The sequence below is a fragment of the Phaseolus vulgaris genome, chromosome 6 (genome assembly GCF_000499845.2).
Source record: "Phaseolus vulgaris cultivar G19833 chromosome 6, P. vulgaris v2.0, whole genome shotgun sequence".
NCBI lineage: Eukaryota > Viridiplantae > Streptophyta > Magnoliopsida > Fabales > Fabaceae > Phaseolus > Phaseolus vulgaris.
In genome coordinates, this window is record NC_023754.2 from 29,429,947 (window position 1) to 29,446,250 (window position 16,304).

Below are 16,304 nucleotides of genomic sequence, written 5' to 3' on the forward strand. Positions count from 1 at the left end.
CCAAATTCACATCAATATACCAATATACCAATATATCAATATACTAATATATTAATATACTAATATACATTTTTATAAATCAAGGATCAATGCTATAATTTATAGCAACTGATATTTGATTGATTCAGTCCATCATAATAAAGACTCATGACTAAACACTATGAATAAATCATTTCCTAAGGTGTAAGGTACGATTTAATTAATTTTTACTATACACTCTTAATACAGATTACTCAATTGATCGTTGGAGTACCTTTTTCAGGTCAACTCCGACCGAACACCAATACTTAGAGGAGGAGACTTGAAGTGAGGAACAAGAAGACAACTGACAAATCAACAATTGTACAACCTTCCGTTTCAGGTATTATCTATGCTCACTTTATCAATACGGTATAATTTATACAGAAAAAACTCACAAAAATAAGAAAACAAACCGAACAAGAGTTTTTTTTTAGAGAACATTGTATGATCTTTTATATTAGATAGTATGATGAGAAAAATATACATCATATATCATAGAATTAAATAATAAAGAGCAATGATGCTTTAACATCTATTTTTAAAATACTTAACTAACTGATAATTTTTCTTTATTTTTCTCTTCCTGTGACAGTGTCACTTATAACATTATTTTTCTCTGATTTTTATGCTTCTCTCAAAAGTGCCTACTAGCATACTAGGCGAGTAAATATGATTTTTCCAATAGGAAAGAGCAAATATACCCACAGGAGAATACATGCGATGATGATAGAAGAAAGCCTCAAGCAGAAGACACTCTGAGAAAAATAAATGATGAGGATCATGTTTGTAAGAAGGGAAAGACATAGGTGATGATGCACTTCGTGCAGACCATGATGAGATTAAGGGTGCTGCTACCAGGTCCACATGCCTCCCACACTTTTAGGTGTAATTAAATGTTAAGTGTCTGTAACGACCCTGCGCATGCTAATCACCAACCGTTTCACTCAAAGTTACTTCCAAAAATATAATAGAAACAAAAGTTTCACCTTCCTTATCATGAAAGTTTTATCTCCATTGTGCTATTCACTTCAAGATCACAGCCACTGCAAGCTCCCATTGTTCCAACATTAATGAGTATGTGTGCCAAACATGCATTTCAGGATTAGGAAGCTTGGGTGGCATGTCTGTAAATGACAAAAGACCAATCAGAATAGGGAAGCTCGTGGGAACAAATGAATCATTTGTAACAAAAAAAAAACAGAGAAGAATGATGTGAATAGAAAATGCTAAAAGGTTGTTTTTTCTGCTTATAGTCAACAAAAGGAAACGAGCATGTTGGTGTTTTCTGAAAAAGTAAATAAAGGGAAATATTGGTAACATTAGGCAAAGAAGTTGATAATAATACTGGTCGAAAATAATGGAAGTCAACGCAATAAATAGTGCAAAGGTTTGATCGATTATTTTATTAAAACTAAAAGAATTGTAAATAATAGTAAAGGAGAGACTTTATTAAAAGAAATGCGTGACATTAAAATTGAATCTGCTATAGTTGGCACCACTTTTCATACCAAAGAAGTTATTATAAACTTCTTTTGTTATTTAATTTCAACTTGTATGAATAATAAAAAAAGGATTTTTCATAAGTTGTGTTTGGCCATGTTTTAAAAAATGGAGACATGTTTGGAAGCAACGGTAGAAACACAGAACATAATTCTGAGCATGCGCATTGATATATAGGTAATTAAAGTAAGCCATAATTCAAACTGAAGAATGTGTGGTTAACGTGGAACTTTCTTTTTTCCGTTACTCATGCCACCAATTTTTGAGGTTGTAACTTCCTTTGACCAACTACTTCAGTGGACAGTGGATCCCACTCTTTAGGTTCAACAATGGTAAAATCAATACTATTTGCAAATCCAATAACTTGGTTCACTGTTTTGAAAAAATTAAACTATAATTAACTGTCAATTTTATAGTTTTTTTTTTAATTTCATCATAAATAATAATAACCTAACTTGTGCTTTAAATTACTTGATTTCGTTGCCTTTCCCATCACACCTTCCTCTGGAGTATCATCATTTTCAACACCATTAGCATGGACGATCTTGCTATTATACATCTTTTTTATTCTCAATCAATCCATGCAAGATTTGGCATACAGTAACAAATGCAAGGAGAAGAACTCTTGCATCTTGTTTCAAAATATGAATTTATTTTGTTCTTTAAAAGGGGGAAGACTACTCATATTCTCACTGGTTTGGTCTAAGTTTCAGTCACTTATTAATGTGGATGGTATACCTAAAAAAATTTATAAGTTGAAGACAATAAATAATATAATAAATGAGTATTTTGATTTGGTTATGATCAACATATTTTATATAATTTTATTAATTTATTAAGAAATAGATTTTATTCTAAATAATTTTAATACTATATTAAAAAAATAGATTTTTAGTCTAAATATATTTGGACTCACTTATATCATACTCACTTATATATCTGGTAATGTTTTTATTTTTAGTTAATATAACAATTCAAATATTATTATTACTGAACTCGTGGTTAATTCATATTATTAGTAGATACCAATTAATTACCATAAAATATACTTAAATAAGATGTTTGAAAATGTAATAGACTATATATGCTACCAACCGAGATTGGTCTGCGATGTTTTATGACCTAGATCTTGTGAGTCATGTATTCTATTTTTATGACATGTTAAGTCATCTTCAATCTATTAACTCATTTAAAATTCTGAAATGGGTCTTATATTATTATGCACCACTTGTTTTTACTAATTAACAAGAAGTACGAAGAAAGCAACCAACTTCATCAGCTGCTAACACGGGCAATCATGTGTATGCCTCGTGTTTCTAGGATCAGAATAATGGTTGAAATTAATGGGCTTCGCTTTTGGTTCATGAAGTTTAAAAAAAGGCTTTCTTCTCTTGTTAACTTTCTTTTTGTTGAAATATTAATGTTTTTAATTGGACGAATATACGAAGAGAGAAAAAAATAGAGAAAACTGATTTAGTTTTAGAAAAAAATGGCTTGTGAAGTATCAGTCTACCTTGGAAGAGTGTGGTTTGTGTAATGATACTTAGATAAACGTATCCCTCCCCCAAAGCATTAAAAAATAACACATTAGAAAATTTCATCCCAATATACGAAATCGTTAGAAAAACATTTTTATAAATCTGAATGTTGAAAATAAAATAGAAAAGATGTTGTGTTTATTCTAATAGAGTACAAGGGGTGACCCAAAATCAAGAACGGAAGAACACGGTACAATATATAATAAGACTTTGCAATGTTATTTGTTTTATTTATCTGCATCATATCATGTATTTTATTCTCAAGCTTCTTTGTTTCTCCTTGTAATTTTTGTTGGTATTACAGATATATAATTGAGTGTAATAAATGAGTTAATTTTTTGGTTGGAAGAGAATAGCGTAGGCAGGAGTGATGATTGATGATGATAAGGAGTGTTTAATTTAATTAGTCGGTGGCTAAATTATTCTCGGTCTTTTCCACAATAACATCCCTTCTTATTTAATGATCCACCACTCTTGTCGGCCTACACTCACACCAACCCCAAAATCATAACAACGCTCTCTGTCTGTTACCTTTTCTTTCTATATATTTTTTCAGCATAGATTTCAATTTCAAATAAACAAAAATCATAATTTCAATATACAAACACGCATTTGAATCTGTCATGTGTCATTACGATTGTGCTTGGCTAAGGATGCATCCCACCGCTGTACTTCTTAACTTCCCCTCATTTTCTTCCTATTTTACCTCTTACGCTACTATTTCGAAATAGTAATGTAGTGCCAATAATTTGTATGAGAAATTTCAAGATTTCACATTTACTTTAAGAAAATAAAAAAGATGCTATAGCTAAATTTTAATTTTTTTGAGACATCAACTGCAAAAATAAGAGTAAAATATTGATTTCTTTCTATGATATATTTTTTTAACTGAAAATAATTTATAATTATTTCAACAATTATTTTCTTTCTTAACTTCAGAAAACTCTGTTCGAAAAACTTTTTTTCACGCATTAATATCTTAAAGGTCATTTTCAGTAAATTTATTCAAACAAGACTAATTCATCATTGAAACATTTTCAGCAGTTGTTCGAACGCACCCTTACTATGTTAATAATATCCTGAACTATTACTTTTTTGGCAATAGCAAGTGATCAAACGGTATCACTCATTGCCAAAATTATTTAGATTAAACCAAGCATCAGCAATACAAAATAAAATACAAATTCAGTCAAATATAACAAATATGAGGCTTTGAGAAGGCCATAATTTATGCATACATAGTCTCAAACCTCATTTAGAAACTACGACCCTAAAATTTATGTCAATAAAGCAATTACTAGAATTAATATATAATATATCTAAGAAATGGCTTTCTACATGTATTCTACAATTTGGCTCACAGATACCAAGATAAATAGTATGTATACATATCACAGTCACACTAATACTGCAGCCGAAGACTGTAATTGGATTTCATTTCACCTATACTCGGGCAAAAGTCAAGAAAAAATATTCCAGTATAATTATATTTTGAAATATCAAAGAATTTTCAGTTTACCCTTGGCCACGGAATCCTTAACAAGTTCCATATGGCAAGAAGCTTTCTGAGCTCCAGTCAACCCAGAACAGGTGGCACTGGGCCCTAAAGTGACAGCAAAGTAAAGATAAACAGTACAGAGAAGAGTTAGCAGAACAAGAGCAGATAAGAGGAAGCGATGCCTCTGGACAAGTGTGGACCAACTACCCAGTTCATCCTTTGTAAACTGCCTCCTGAAAGAGGGAGACTTCAGTCGAGGAGAAGAGAGTATGGAGTCAAGAACCATGGCTTCAATATCAACCTTTTCCAAACCCCTGAAGCTGTAAATCATGCAAAAACACAAGATGTAAGTGCCATGTAATGTAAAAGGCTTAAATAATGACATCAGTATAGCCATCCAAATCCCATCATTCCCAGAATCCCAGTGTTTATCTTCCTGTTTCTACACAATCACGTAGATATACTAACATACTTTTTGGCTTCTAGAAAATATTCGATGGGGATTTAACGTCAATTAACAGCTAAAACGTGACTAGAAGAGAAAACTTCATGAAATCATGGTCAAATATCAGTTCAGAATCTACTGGGAAAGTCTTCGTAAATTTGTCTTTGGTCTTCCCTCAAACAAAATTCAGACTCTCGCGACTAATAATCCTTCAAAAAGGAATAAGAGCCATAAGACAGTGTCATACACAGACAGTGCCTCACAAAATCAAGCCATGAGTGCAAATTCAAAGATGGCAGAGGCAAAGCTATCGAGGTTTTAAATTAAAAATCCGCAAGCATGACTTTGGCCACAGCATCTAAGGTTCTTGCAATATCTGCAAGAGCATCGCAAATTGCGGCCACATTTGTCCCCAATTTTCAACAATAACCAAGATCGCAACAAACAGTGACTCCACTCTCCCTTTAAAACCCTCAACACTGAAAAACCTCGCAAACAAATTCACGATTTCACTCTGACTACACATGAAACGAAAAGAGAATAACAAGCATCCACAAAAACAGCAAAACTCCAAAAAACAATAAACAAAATGAGCCCTTTCACTCCTATTTCAGCATGCAACTCCACTATACAACCAAAAGAAACGTAGATCTTCAGTCTTTCCCAACTCCCACAACATTATACTATTACACAAATATCCGTAAGAGTCACATCCCCTCAGCAGCAAAGAAATCACAGTATAAATGTCAATTTCAAGAAGGTATCACAGTTAGGGTTGCATGATTGTTAAGTCACTCCCAGATCGATCCAATCGTAAGAAAACTGAACCAGATTGAAAAAGTAAGAGATACATGACAGCAATAGGGCGAGAGAGATTGTGAATCTGAATTGGTTATGTTTCAATCAACAACAGTAGCAATCGATAGTCAGTTCAGTCGAATGGTGAAGTAATCAGAATTAATGACAGTACGCAATCTGAGGAATAAATTGATATAGCGAAAGATGAAAGAAAGCTCAGATCTAACGATATAGTAAGAGAAAAAGACAGAAGAATACATACCCTTCACCTTAGAAGCGGTGCCTTGGATTTGCGAGAAGAGATGAGACAGTTGCCGCAGAATTTGCAAAATAATGTGTGAATCGCACGCCAATTCCTCTTATATATACAACTCCACAAGAACTAACTATGAAGGTAGCTCAAATACGCGTATACAACTCACACACTTCTTATCCCACTAATATCTATTTTCTTCTCTAATAATTCTATTTTGTCCTTTCGATCTTCAAAACGTCACATTAACCATAGTTTTTTTTTTTATTGTTAGGTTAAAATTGGCCGATTTTTTTGTTGGAAAGACATTGATACATGTATTAATTTGGGAGCACTTTTTGGTCTTTCTATGACCATGGTCAAGAAAACAAAGACACGGACCCTCCGTCTCATTAATTGAATTGTTGGGCTTCAGTACCTAACATGCCATGGAATATCCATCGTCTTGAGCCCACTAACTCACTCCTCTCTAGCCCATACTGCCTCCAATTCAACTCCCAGTGGGCCTTACATTAACAATCAGCTCTATAATGGACCCAAAAACCTACACACCGTTTTTCTTAACACCGACCACCTCGTATGTGAAGGGACCCCGTTGCTACACAATTCGGCACTCCTGCTTTGTGGGGATGGAAATCAATAATTAAAGTCAAATTATTTTAATTAGTTAAAAAAATAAGTGAGCATTAAAATATTTTTTTTAATTGTTTACTATTTTCACTGTAAAATAATTATTTTAAAATATTTTCAATATAATTTATTATAGTGCAAATAGATTGAAAGTGGGTGTTTTTTTTCAGTAAAACCTTTTAATTGATCATTTTTTTAAAATAAATATTTTTTTAAAATAAAAGGTTTAATTATGTTATTTATTTTCAAACAATTCCTTTAAAAATCTTAACAACATCAAATATGCTATAGAGTGTACTTATATTTGGAATTTTCGTACATAACAACCTAATTGTAAATTGTTTTAGATTATAACTACTAAAAGTAAAAAAAAAATTTACTAAAAATGTAAGTACATCTAAAAAAATGATTTTTTTAAAAAAAGTTAAAAATTGGCATTTTTCATACAAGTAACATTTTTTCTTTTCTTTATATAGCGAGCATATCAATTTTGACACTTTTCACAATGCATATATTTTTTCTTTCACGAGATGTTTAGTAAATCACGTTAACGCATCTTCCAACAAAAGAAACCTCAATAACAATTGGTTAATAAATATTTTATTAATACTTATTATTTTAAAATCTATTAATCTCATATTATATAGTATTAACTTATATAATTAAAATAGTAAATAAAGTAATGGTAAATATACGATTTTTTTAATTAACTTTTCTGCAAAAAAAAAAATATTTTGACAACTATAGTATAATAATATAATAATATGAATAGATGATTAATGAATTAAAGGAATCTATCTATGCTTAAAATACTATTACTCTTTTTCTATATAGAATAAATTTATGTTGATTTATATACAAAAGGAGCAGATAAATACGAAAGGTCTGAACTAAAATATCTAAGAAGAATGAGTACTGAAACAGGTGAAGCTTGAAGGTGTTAAAAGCTACTTATCCTTAAGCTTGGAATGACCCTTCTAAACTTGGGTGGTTGCTGTTTGTAGATTACCACGAAGCAAGGGAGAAGGGCTCTGGGATTTAAGACGTAAAGTTCCTCAACATCATTTATTTTTTCTGCCAATGAATCAAACTCTGAATCACACCTTTCTTCAACTCCTTCAAGAGGGCTATAAATTCTCCCAGCTATTACTCTGCAAACTATGATGGACTTTCTTGAAAATGGTCTCTCATGGGATGTCATAATGGAAATGGATTCAAAGGCTTTCCCACTTGTGGAAGTGGTGTAAACCCCCAATGCACCTTTGAATTCCTTGTTGCTCGAAAACCCATGTCTCAGAATTTGACATATACCACAATACTCTAAAGTGCAAAGCGTATAAGAACTGTTTATGCCCAGAGAACATGCAATGGTTGTGCCATGGAACCTTAAAAGTTCGTTTCCATCAGCCACACAACGAGGGTGCTTCTTCTTTAGTTTCTCAGCCTTTTCCTTCACCTTTTCTCTGTACTCCTCAAAGCAAGCAAAGGTTTTTGGCATGTTCAGAACCTTTAAGATGCAGCCAATCTCACCCAACATGCTTTCAGAATAAACCGACCTTGTTCCACATATTGTTTCTATGATCTGTCTCGACGAATCTTCCTCAAGTTCAATCACTGCAAAAACAGTACATGTTCATAAGTTTATGTTTTTTTATAAAAACTTGTACAACATCTCAACTAAACTTATACCTGATACCTATATAGTATGTTAAATTCATTTATCAATCTATTTAGAAAAGAAAATGGGAAAGAAAACACAAGACTTGGAAAGAAGAAGCTCCTTAGACTCTTGACCCTTCAATTCAACAAGGAAACATTAGTCTGTTGTTATTACCTGAGTGGTCGGAGATATGGTGTGCTTCTAAAGCAACAAGATTTTTTAATTTCTGGCCACATTTATGACATGTTAATGATGAACAACCGTCAGAATCCATCTGAACCAACGTTCCTGTATTGGAGGAGCCATTTGCTTCATTGTGATCAAGAGGGTATGCTATCCTTGAAGATGTAGCTGACCTTTGTGTTCTACGAGAAGCTTTATTGCTGATATGGCTTTGAGGACAAGGAAAACGTCGACTAGTTTCATGGTTTGAGCTATCAAGATTAATCTGGTCGATTATGGGAGCAGTGATGTCAATGTCCCCTTTGAAACTTAGGGGATTTTTAGAGTGCCTCTTGCTTCCTTGGATGAAATCTTTGGCATTTGAACTCTCAACAGTGCCTAACTTTTTTCTCTGATTACCTCTTTGTTGCCTAATAGTCTCTGGATCGTGAACATGATTTGGATGTGGTTTGCACTGAAGGGCCTTCTTGAGAGAAATCCAAGCCTCAAACATTCTCTCTTTTTTCCTTATGCTCTTAAAGGATCAACATTCAAAAGGCTTTGGGAGAAGAAATGTGTAGAATATTTCCACGTACCAATGACCATTCCAATTCCAAAACACAATCAAGGAATCCATGCGCAACACAATTAACACGCATTATAATGATTGCAGTAATTGAATTGCCATAAACATGGTAGTTTGATTTTGAAGCCTTATAATAACTAGAGAATCCCCATTTATTATTCATGATTCAAGCAATCTCCAACAAATTTATATCATTTAAGATTATCTGATCTTTGAACAATCAACCATGAGGAAACACCAACAGGGGCCAAAACCATCCAATCATTTTTCATTTCAAATAAAATACTACTCTCTGGGATTGAAATTGAATTAATCAACAAGGAAATATAAGCAGGTGATAACGTCATATAATAAAATAAACAACTTTATATGGTGCTTTCAGAACTCTAAGTACATGAGCTTCACGCAAACAGTTTGAATTCTTGGGACCATTTCCTTCTTTAATTAATTATTTGTGTCACAATGATTAGGACTCACTAATTTATTCTTTCAATAATTATAAATTTATTGAGCAGCCATAGGAGCTCTTGGCGATGTTCATATTCTAGATTGTCTTTGGTTTCATCGGTATTCAATGATTTCTAGCTATGAAAACCCAAAGTAATATATAATACTATAATTGCTCCTAAAGCCATTATCCATCCAAGCATGGCTACCTATTTGTGAATTTTGTTTTTTCATTTCACTTTAGTATTGAACCTTTTACCTCCCATTTGAAAAACTAAACGAAAGGGAAAAATCCTACACAAAAGAGGTGCAAGTTACGTCCAATATGAACTAATAAATTATAGAGAGTTTTACTTATTTCTAAGCTAATTGATGTAGTGTCACAGAATAACTATCGGAGAAAACAGATGAAAATGTGAAATTCAAAAAAATGTTAACAGAATAAGATGTTCTTTGCTTGAAGAAGATGTGGATAAAACCATGAACGGCACGTTCAATAATATGCGGAAAAGTTTTGTTTTAGCGAAAGTAAAGAATTTTTTTATTTTTAATACATTAAATGAATAATTGTTTTTAGAATGAGTTTTTCTTGAAAGTGTTGTCTAGAGCATAATATAAGTGATATCTGGAATTTTACCAAAACTATTGCCACCAGAAGAATTCATCACAAGGAAGGAAATTAAAAAGCCTAGTTTTGAAGTAAAAGTATGTTTCAAAGTTGAAACCACAAATCATTGTCGCTTCCTTTGCTAGTGATACTCTGCTTTCCTTGCCCCCAATGGAACGAATCTTAGAAAGGGAAAGACAATTAAAGGACGAATAAAGTAAATTGCAAGGACAAATGCATAACAAATTTCCTCCAAGTAATCAATGATTGCATATCTAGAACTTCTAAGTTAAAATAACTGGTTAAACTTGTAGCAGTTTAATGTATGATCTCAGATATTTTATAATATGCAGCAAAAGTGGTCCAAACTTTATTCTCATTCCTTGATTAGAGATGGTAGGGCATCACTGTTAAATATATATATAGTGTAGTGCCTTAAAAAAAATGCATAGCCCTACTACATCCTCTTCTCTTGAGCTTCTACTGTATCAGGGAAATCATGACCAAAAACTATGGCTTCCTTATATGCATACTTGTCATGGTCTTGGATATTGTTGCTGGCATACTTGGAATTGAGGCAGAAATAGCTCAAAACAAGGTACTCTAATTAGAAAGACCCTACTGCTGTTTCATAAATGTTGAGAACACTGAAGGGTTTAACATGATTCTCCAATCCTTTTGGGATGAATTAACAGGAGAAGCACATGAAGGTGTGGATATTGGTGTGTAGGTACCCAAGCCATCATGCTTTCAAGCTGGGATTGGCAGCTATCACTCTCTTGACACTGGCCCATGTAATTGCTAACTTGCTTGGTGGCTGCATCTGTGTTTGGTCCAAACAACAATATCAACAAGTTTCAGCAAATAGGCAATTAGCAGTGGCTTTTCTCATTTTCTCTTGGTAACTCTTTTACTTTGCTTAATATCCCTAAACTCATTCATTCACGCATGCTTCTTAATTTGCTTCTCTCTATTAAGTTTATGTTTCTTTCTGTTGCAGATAAAGGTTATCTGCTCTAAATGCAATCTCTCTTCTAAATAAACTTGTAAACACTATTCATAGTAATTTTCAAGTCTAAGAGGCTTTTGTGTGATTTATTAGATTATAACATTTGATATATAACTCGACGTAAATTTTACCTTTACAAACCTTACTTTATAAGTCACCTTTTAATTTAGTATCAAAGTGATTTGGAGTCTATTATAATGATTATTTATTGAATTTATCAAATCATCCGCTATCGATAGTTAAACTAACTATCCATAAAATTATAAAGATTAAGAAATTTATTTATATAAGTTAGTATAAACATTAATTTAGATTTAAATTCTAAATCTTAATAATCCCTATTGATATATCATTTTTAATTCATATATTTGGAATTAACTTTGCAGGATTGTGTTAGCAGTTGGGTTGTCGATGCTGATCATAGGCACATTAGCAAACTCAAGATCGAGAAATTCTTGTGGGGTGTTGGGCCATCGGTTTCTATCCATAGGAGGCATTATGTGTTTCCTCCATGGATTGTTCACTGTTCCCTATTACGTTTCTGCCACAGCCACCAGAAAGGAGGAAGAAAAGATGAAAGAAAACCCCAGTCAGAGTGTAAGACACACTTGATCATCTTTTGTTACCAAAACATACCTAATGTTTTAGCAAATCAATTCCAATACCAACTTAACATTTATTTTCATTTTTTTTGTGTTTCACTGATTACCCAAATGGATTGATTTTCAAGTGATGTACAAACATTTATGAGTGAACTCATAAAATCAGATTTATTTTATAAAAGTTAAAAAGGGATGGATAAAAATCTACTCCATGTCTGTTAGTCGTGTTTTAAATATATTAAATACTTAAACATTCATGTTTTATTACATCAACATTCATCTTAGAGATAAAGATATATAGAACATATTCTTTTAATAATAATAATAATATTATCCAAAGTGAACTGTACATTTAACACCTATTCAAACCGTATCTTTGTTTATAATATAATTTAAAGAGAATTTGATGTGCCTATGTTAAAATACATGTATTATTTTTTTATTAATGATCTTAATTAGTTGACATAATTATACTAATTAATTAATTATTTTATAAATATTTGCCTATATAAAAGTCTCTGCTAACTTCAAATATAATAAGGATAACTTAAAATAATAATATAAATTACTGATCAATTTTGCTCTCTTTATTTTTAATTGTCAAATTTTGAAAAAAAAAGGGTTATTTTTTATTTTTTTAGAATTTCAAGAACATATTTTTTTCCTATTATACCTTTATGTCTCTTCTAATTTTTTATACATTTATTGTGTGAGATGGAAAGATGAATTGATGAAATAGAAAATTGCTAACTATTTTATTATAATGAAAAAAAAAATGCATCTTTTAATTTCAACATGTAAAAAGTCTTTTTAGGAGCTAATTGGATGAGAGGGTCTCCCTAATCCCGAATATTTTTGCATACATATTAACTTATAAATTAATCACACTAACACTCCTAACATTTTCCAAATTACACCAAGATTTCAGTTTTTTTTTTAATTCTACAGAAATGTTTTCTTAATTTTAAAAACATAAGATAAGAGAAAATCTAAATTAAACCCTCATAAGTAAGGGTATTTTAAGGATAAGAGAAAAACAGAAAAATAGGTGATATAAGCCTCTATATTTTTTAAAAGATAAATGAAAAAAACCAACAATAAAGAATAAATAATAAATAAGTAGTGAAAATACAACCGTGTTTAGATATTTTTATTTTATTTTTATTAAGTATATATTAAAATAATTATAAAGTTATAATACAATATTTTAATTTATTATAAATTTACGTGTATTCACATTTTCTTATTTTATCGTAAATTTAAGTGTATTTGATACTTAATATATATATATATATTTATTTATTTATTTTTTAAATACAGATACATATGTCACTGAAAGAGAAGAAGACTCACCAGAAAACAAAAAAATATGATGTGAAAAAAAAATCCATAACACGTTAGTTTTAAAAATAAGGAAGAAAAACAATTTCTAAAATCAGATCATTATGGTTATATCCAGAAAAATGACGATTGAAATGTAAAAAAATAAAATAAATAAAATAAATATTAATATAATAATAAAATTAAGAAGTAAATATGTTTAAAAAACAATTAAGAGGAGAAAACTCTATATATAAAATAGATAAATAGTTTGTGGTATATTATTAAATATGGATGATTAAATAAGGATGAACATATGGAAGAAAAATTATAGAAAACTAAAAACAAAGACGAGAGAGTGTTTATTTACAGGTAAGCTGAATGAATAAAAAAAAAGAAAAAAAAAAAGAGGTGGGTGTGTTATTGGGTGTGTTTGTGTGGTCTCATTTCGCAGAGGCTTCCCAGAACCGCTAAAAGTTGTGGCTATGAGTGTGTTTGGTTTAGTTTGTCGTACGAATTTTCCACGCAAGTCATTCATTCCCGAATGCTTCTTTCTCAGCAGAGCCCTATTTATCATTCCTTACCTCTTCTTCACTTCACCAATCCCTTCTTTTTCTCTCGGTAAGCTTCTCCTCCTCCTCTCACTTCTTTCTTTTCATAACCTCACTTTCAAATTACGCTTCTTTATTGCTTTCAACTGCAATTTTCTCAGTTACCCTATTATACCATATTCAATTCAACTGTAAAACTCTTTTCTTTTTTTCTTCTAAAACTCCCTTTCTGACTGTAAAACTCTAATTTATCCCTCTGAACCGGAGATCTTATAAACTACTAGCTGTTCACAGACCCTAACATGTATATGTCTTTCCCAATTTTTTACTTGTCAGCGTTTTTTGGTTTATGAAATTGAATTTGTCGCATATGGGGTTAACATGTAGGTCTTTCAACATTTTTTTGTAGTTATTACGCTTTGTTCCTGGTGTGAGATGTTGAAAATTAAAACTAAGTAAATTGATGTGGTAAGTTGATTGCAATAGCATTTTAAGGATGAATTTTTTTTTTTAAAAAGTGGAGAAATATTAGTTAAAGGATGTCTGAGAGCGTAAATGAAAGAAGGAAGGTATAGATATGGAATATCGCCTTCATTGATGTCATAGTGTGCTACCAACATTTAACTTTTCTACTTAGTAGGTGTTTTGGTCGTGGAGAACTCCATTTCTGTCAGAAAGTGAAGGTCTACGTTGGTGGAGGAGGAGTTCGTAACATGGCTACTCTACCTACTGCTGAGCTAACTGATGCAAATACAACACATGTAGCAAATGGTGATTTGAGGGTGCTGCATCCAGTGTTCAAGGTTTATGGTCAGGTCACGTCGTTCTCCGGCCCCATTGTAACTGTGAAGGTGTTTGAAGACAACGTGCTGGTTAGGGAACTTCTTGAGACCAAAGGGGAAGGAAGAGTATTGGTTGTTGATGGAGGGGGAAGCTTGAGGTGTGCGTTGATAGGAGGGAATTTGGCACAGATAGCACATAGCATGGGGTGGGCTGGTATTGTGGTGAATGGATGCGTTAGAGATGTGGATGAGATCAATGCATGTGGCATTGGCGTCAGAGCCTTGGCTTCTAATCCACTCAAATCCAACAAAAAACGCACTGGGGAAAAAAATGTCCCTGTTTACGTTGGGGGAACATTTATTCGGGAAGGAGAATGGTTATATGCAGATAATGACGGCATCCTCGTATCAAAATTTGAGTTGTCAAACTAAAATGTCTGTTAAATATTGTTGCCAGTGGATGCTTCAACAGATTTCAAGTCATGATCATTTTGGTTTAATGTAGATGGTAAGGGGAAATGCTGCGTGAATAGAATAAAACTCAATTTGTTGCATGAACATTGCCAAGTGTCTGTTTCCATCTTCATTTTTTTGGAGTTGGGGGCGTCAAGTATGTCAATAGTTTTGGCCAAACTTTCTTACCAAAATATACACAGGATCGGATTACGTGATTCAAAAGACGCATCATCACCTAATCAAAATAAAAACAAATATTGTGAACTTGTTGCGTACAAAATTACTGTCTGTTCTAATTGTGGAACAAGACGTCAATGCGGAGGAAAAAGGAATGGGCATCTTAACCAAAATGTGGCCCCATAATGGGCCAAAGGCCATTATAAAAGAATAAGAATACATCGATGACATGACTGTTTTAACATGTTGATGTAATAGCTTAGCCACAGCTGAAATGTTTATAAAAGATGCAGAAAAAATGTACGAAACGTAAGTCTAGTCGATAGTATGGCCCAATTACCATAATCAAATGACATGCAGTTAATCATAAACTAATTTTGTTTGGCTAATTTTAAAATTTAAATACAGTACGAACAACAGAGAAATAGAACATTTCGTCATGTACGCTAAAGAAATAGGAGCAAAATCATCACCCGTTCTCTAAAGAGAGTGAGTTCGATAGTATGTGTAAATACACAATCATTACTCTAGATGATTTGCGGATGCAGTCAAGTTAAGAAGGGCTGTGATCATAAACAGTAACTGCTATTTCAAATTACAACGATTATAAGATACGGCAGTGACAGATAGAACACTTAATCTAAACATTAGGAATCTTTCCTTATTTTCTGGTAGGTGCTGCTGCATCCAAGCCCTTCAAAGGCTGCATTATAGCAATAATAAATTCTAACCAGTTTTTGAGTCTCAGAGATCTTCATCCTTTACTGTTGTCGGTCCAACACAATACAGATAAACTCGGTCCAACACAATAATAAAGGAAGGTACCAGTCGTTTTATACAGTAAATGGAAAGTTAGAGAGAGATAAGACCTGTTGCCACAATAATAGAGGTCAACAACCACCACTTCAAAATCTGATAGAAGTCATCCCTTTTAACCTTCAAGATGTCTGTCCATCGCAACCTGCAACTTTACCCACAACCTTCTTGAACAAGGGTGGCAATGAAATTTAAATCTTCATGCAATCTATCCAAGCCCCTCACCATTAGCCCAATCTTAGTGGATTTAAGGCAGCCCTCCATACAGTCAAACCCAGAGTGCTAAATTTATATCCTGTAACTGAGGCTATTTAGACGTTGAATTCAATAAAACATAATTAAAATTTGCTTCATTTAATGTATGAAGCCAATGCATAAATTCTGATCGCAGCTCAGTACTAAAAAGAAGATTTTTCTAAGGAAGGACCGAAGGGACGATATTGAAC

The 16,304-nt window shown here is 32.3% G+C and overlaps 4 protein-coding genes across 5 annotated transcripts; 2 read left to right on the top strand and 2 right to left on the bottom strand.

Moving 5' to 3' along the window:
• Window positions 1-4,353: 4,353 nt before the first annotated feature.
• Window positions 4,354-6,202, bottom strand: LOC137832694 (uncharacterized). Its single transcript, XM_068640999.1, has 2 exons — window positions 6,063-6,202; window positions 4,354-4,877 (listed from the first exon to the last, which is right to left on the bottom strand). The coding sequence occupies exon 2, from the start codon at window positions 4,841-4,843 to the stop codon at window positions 4,559-4,561; it is 285 nt and encodes a 94-aa protein (XP_068497100.1). The 5' UTR covers window positions 4,844-4,877; window positions 6,063-6,202; the 3' UTR covers window positions 4,354-4,558.
• A 1,280-nt stretch (window positions 6,203-7,482) lies between these two features.
• On the bottom strand, window positions 7,483-9,252 carry LOC137832696 (uncharacterized). The gene is made up of 2 exons (XM_068641000.1): window positions 8,518-9,252; window positions 7,483-8,297 (listed from the first exon to the last, which is right to left on the bottom strand). The coding sequence occupies exons 1-2, from the start codon at window positions 9,017-9,019 to the stop codon at window positions 7,624-7,626; spliced, it is 1,176 nt and encodes a 391-aa protein (XP_068497101.1). The 5' UTR covers window positions 9,020-9,252; the 3' UTR covers window positions 7,483-7,623.
• A 1,331-nt stretch (window positions 9,253-10,583) lies between these two features.
• On the top strand, window positions 10,584-11,952 carry LOC137833189 (protein DESIGUAL 2-like). The gene is made up of 3 exons (XM_068641549.1): window positions 10,584-10,743; window positions 10,841-11,046; window positions 11,541-11,952. Exons 1-3 carry the CDS (start codon window positions 10,645-10,647, stop codon window positions 11,764-11,766), a joined length of 531 nt encoding a protein of 176 aa, XP_068497650.1. The 5' UTR covers window positions 10,584-10,644; the 3' UTR covers window positions 11,767-11,952.
• Window positions 11,953-13,493: 1,541 nt separating this feature from the next.
• Window positions 13,494-14,967, top strand: LOC137832698 (putative 4-hydroxy-4-methyl-2-oxoglutarate aldolase 3). 2 transcript variants are annotated; one of them, XM_068641002.1, is made up of 2 exons: window positions 13,494-13,697; window positions 14,268-14,967. In XM_068641002.1, exons 1-2 carry the CDS (start codon window positions 13,621-13,623, stop codon window positions 14,839-14,841), a joined length of 651 nt encoding a protein of 216 aa, XP_068497103.1. In that variant the 5' UTR covers window positions 13,494-13,620; the 3' UTR covers window positions 14,842-14,967. The 2 variants fall into 2 exon arrangements, with proteins under 2 accessions (XP_068497103.1, XP_068497104.1); XM_068641003.1 differs by having other exon boundaries at window positions 13,535-13,697; window positions 14,330-14,967.
• The last annotated feature ends 1,337 nt before the right edge of the window (window positions 14,968-16,304 follow it).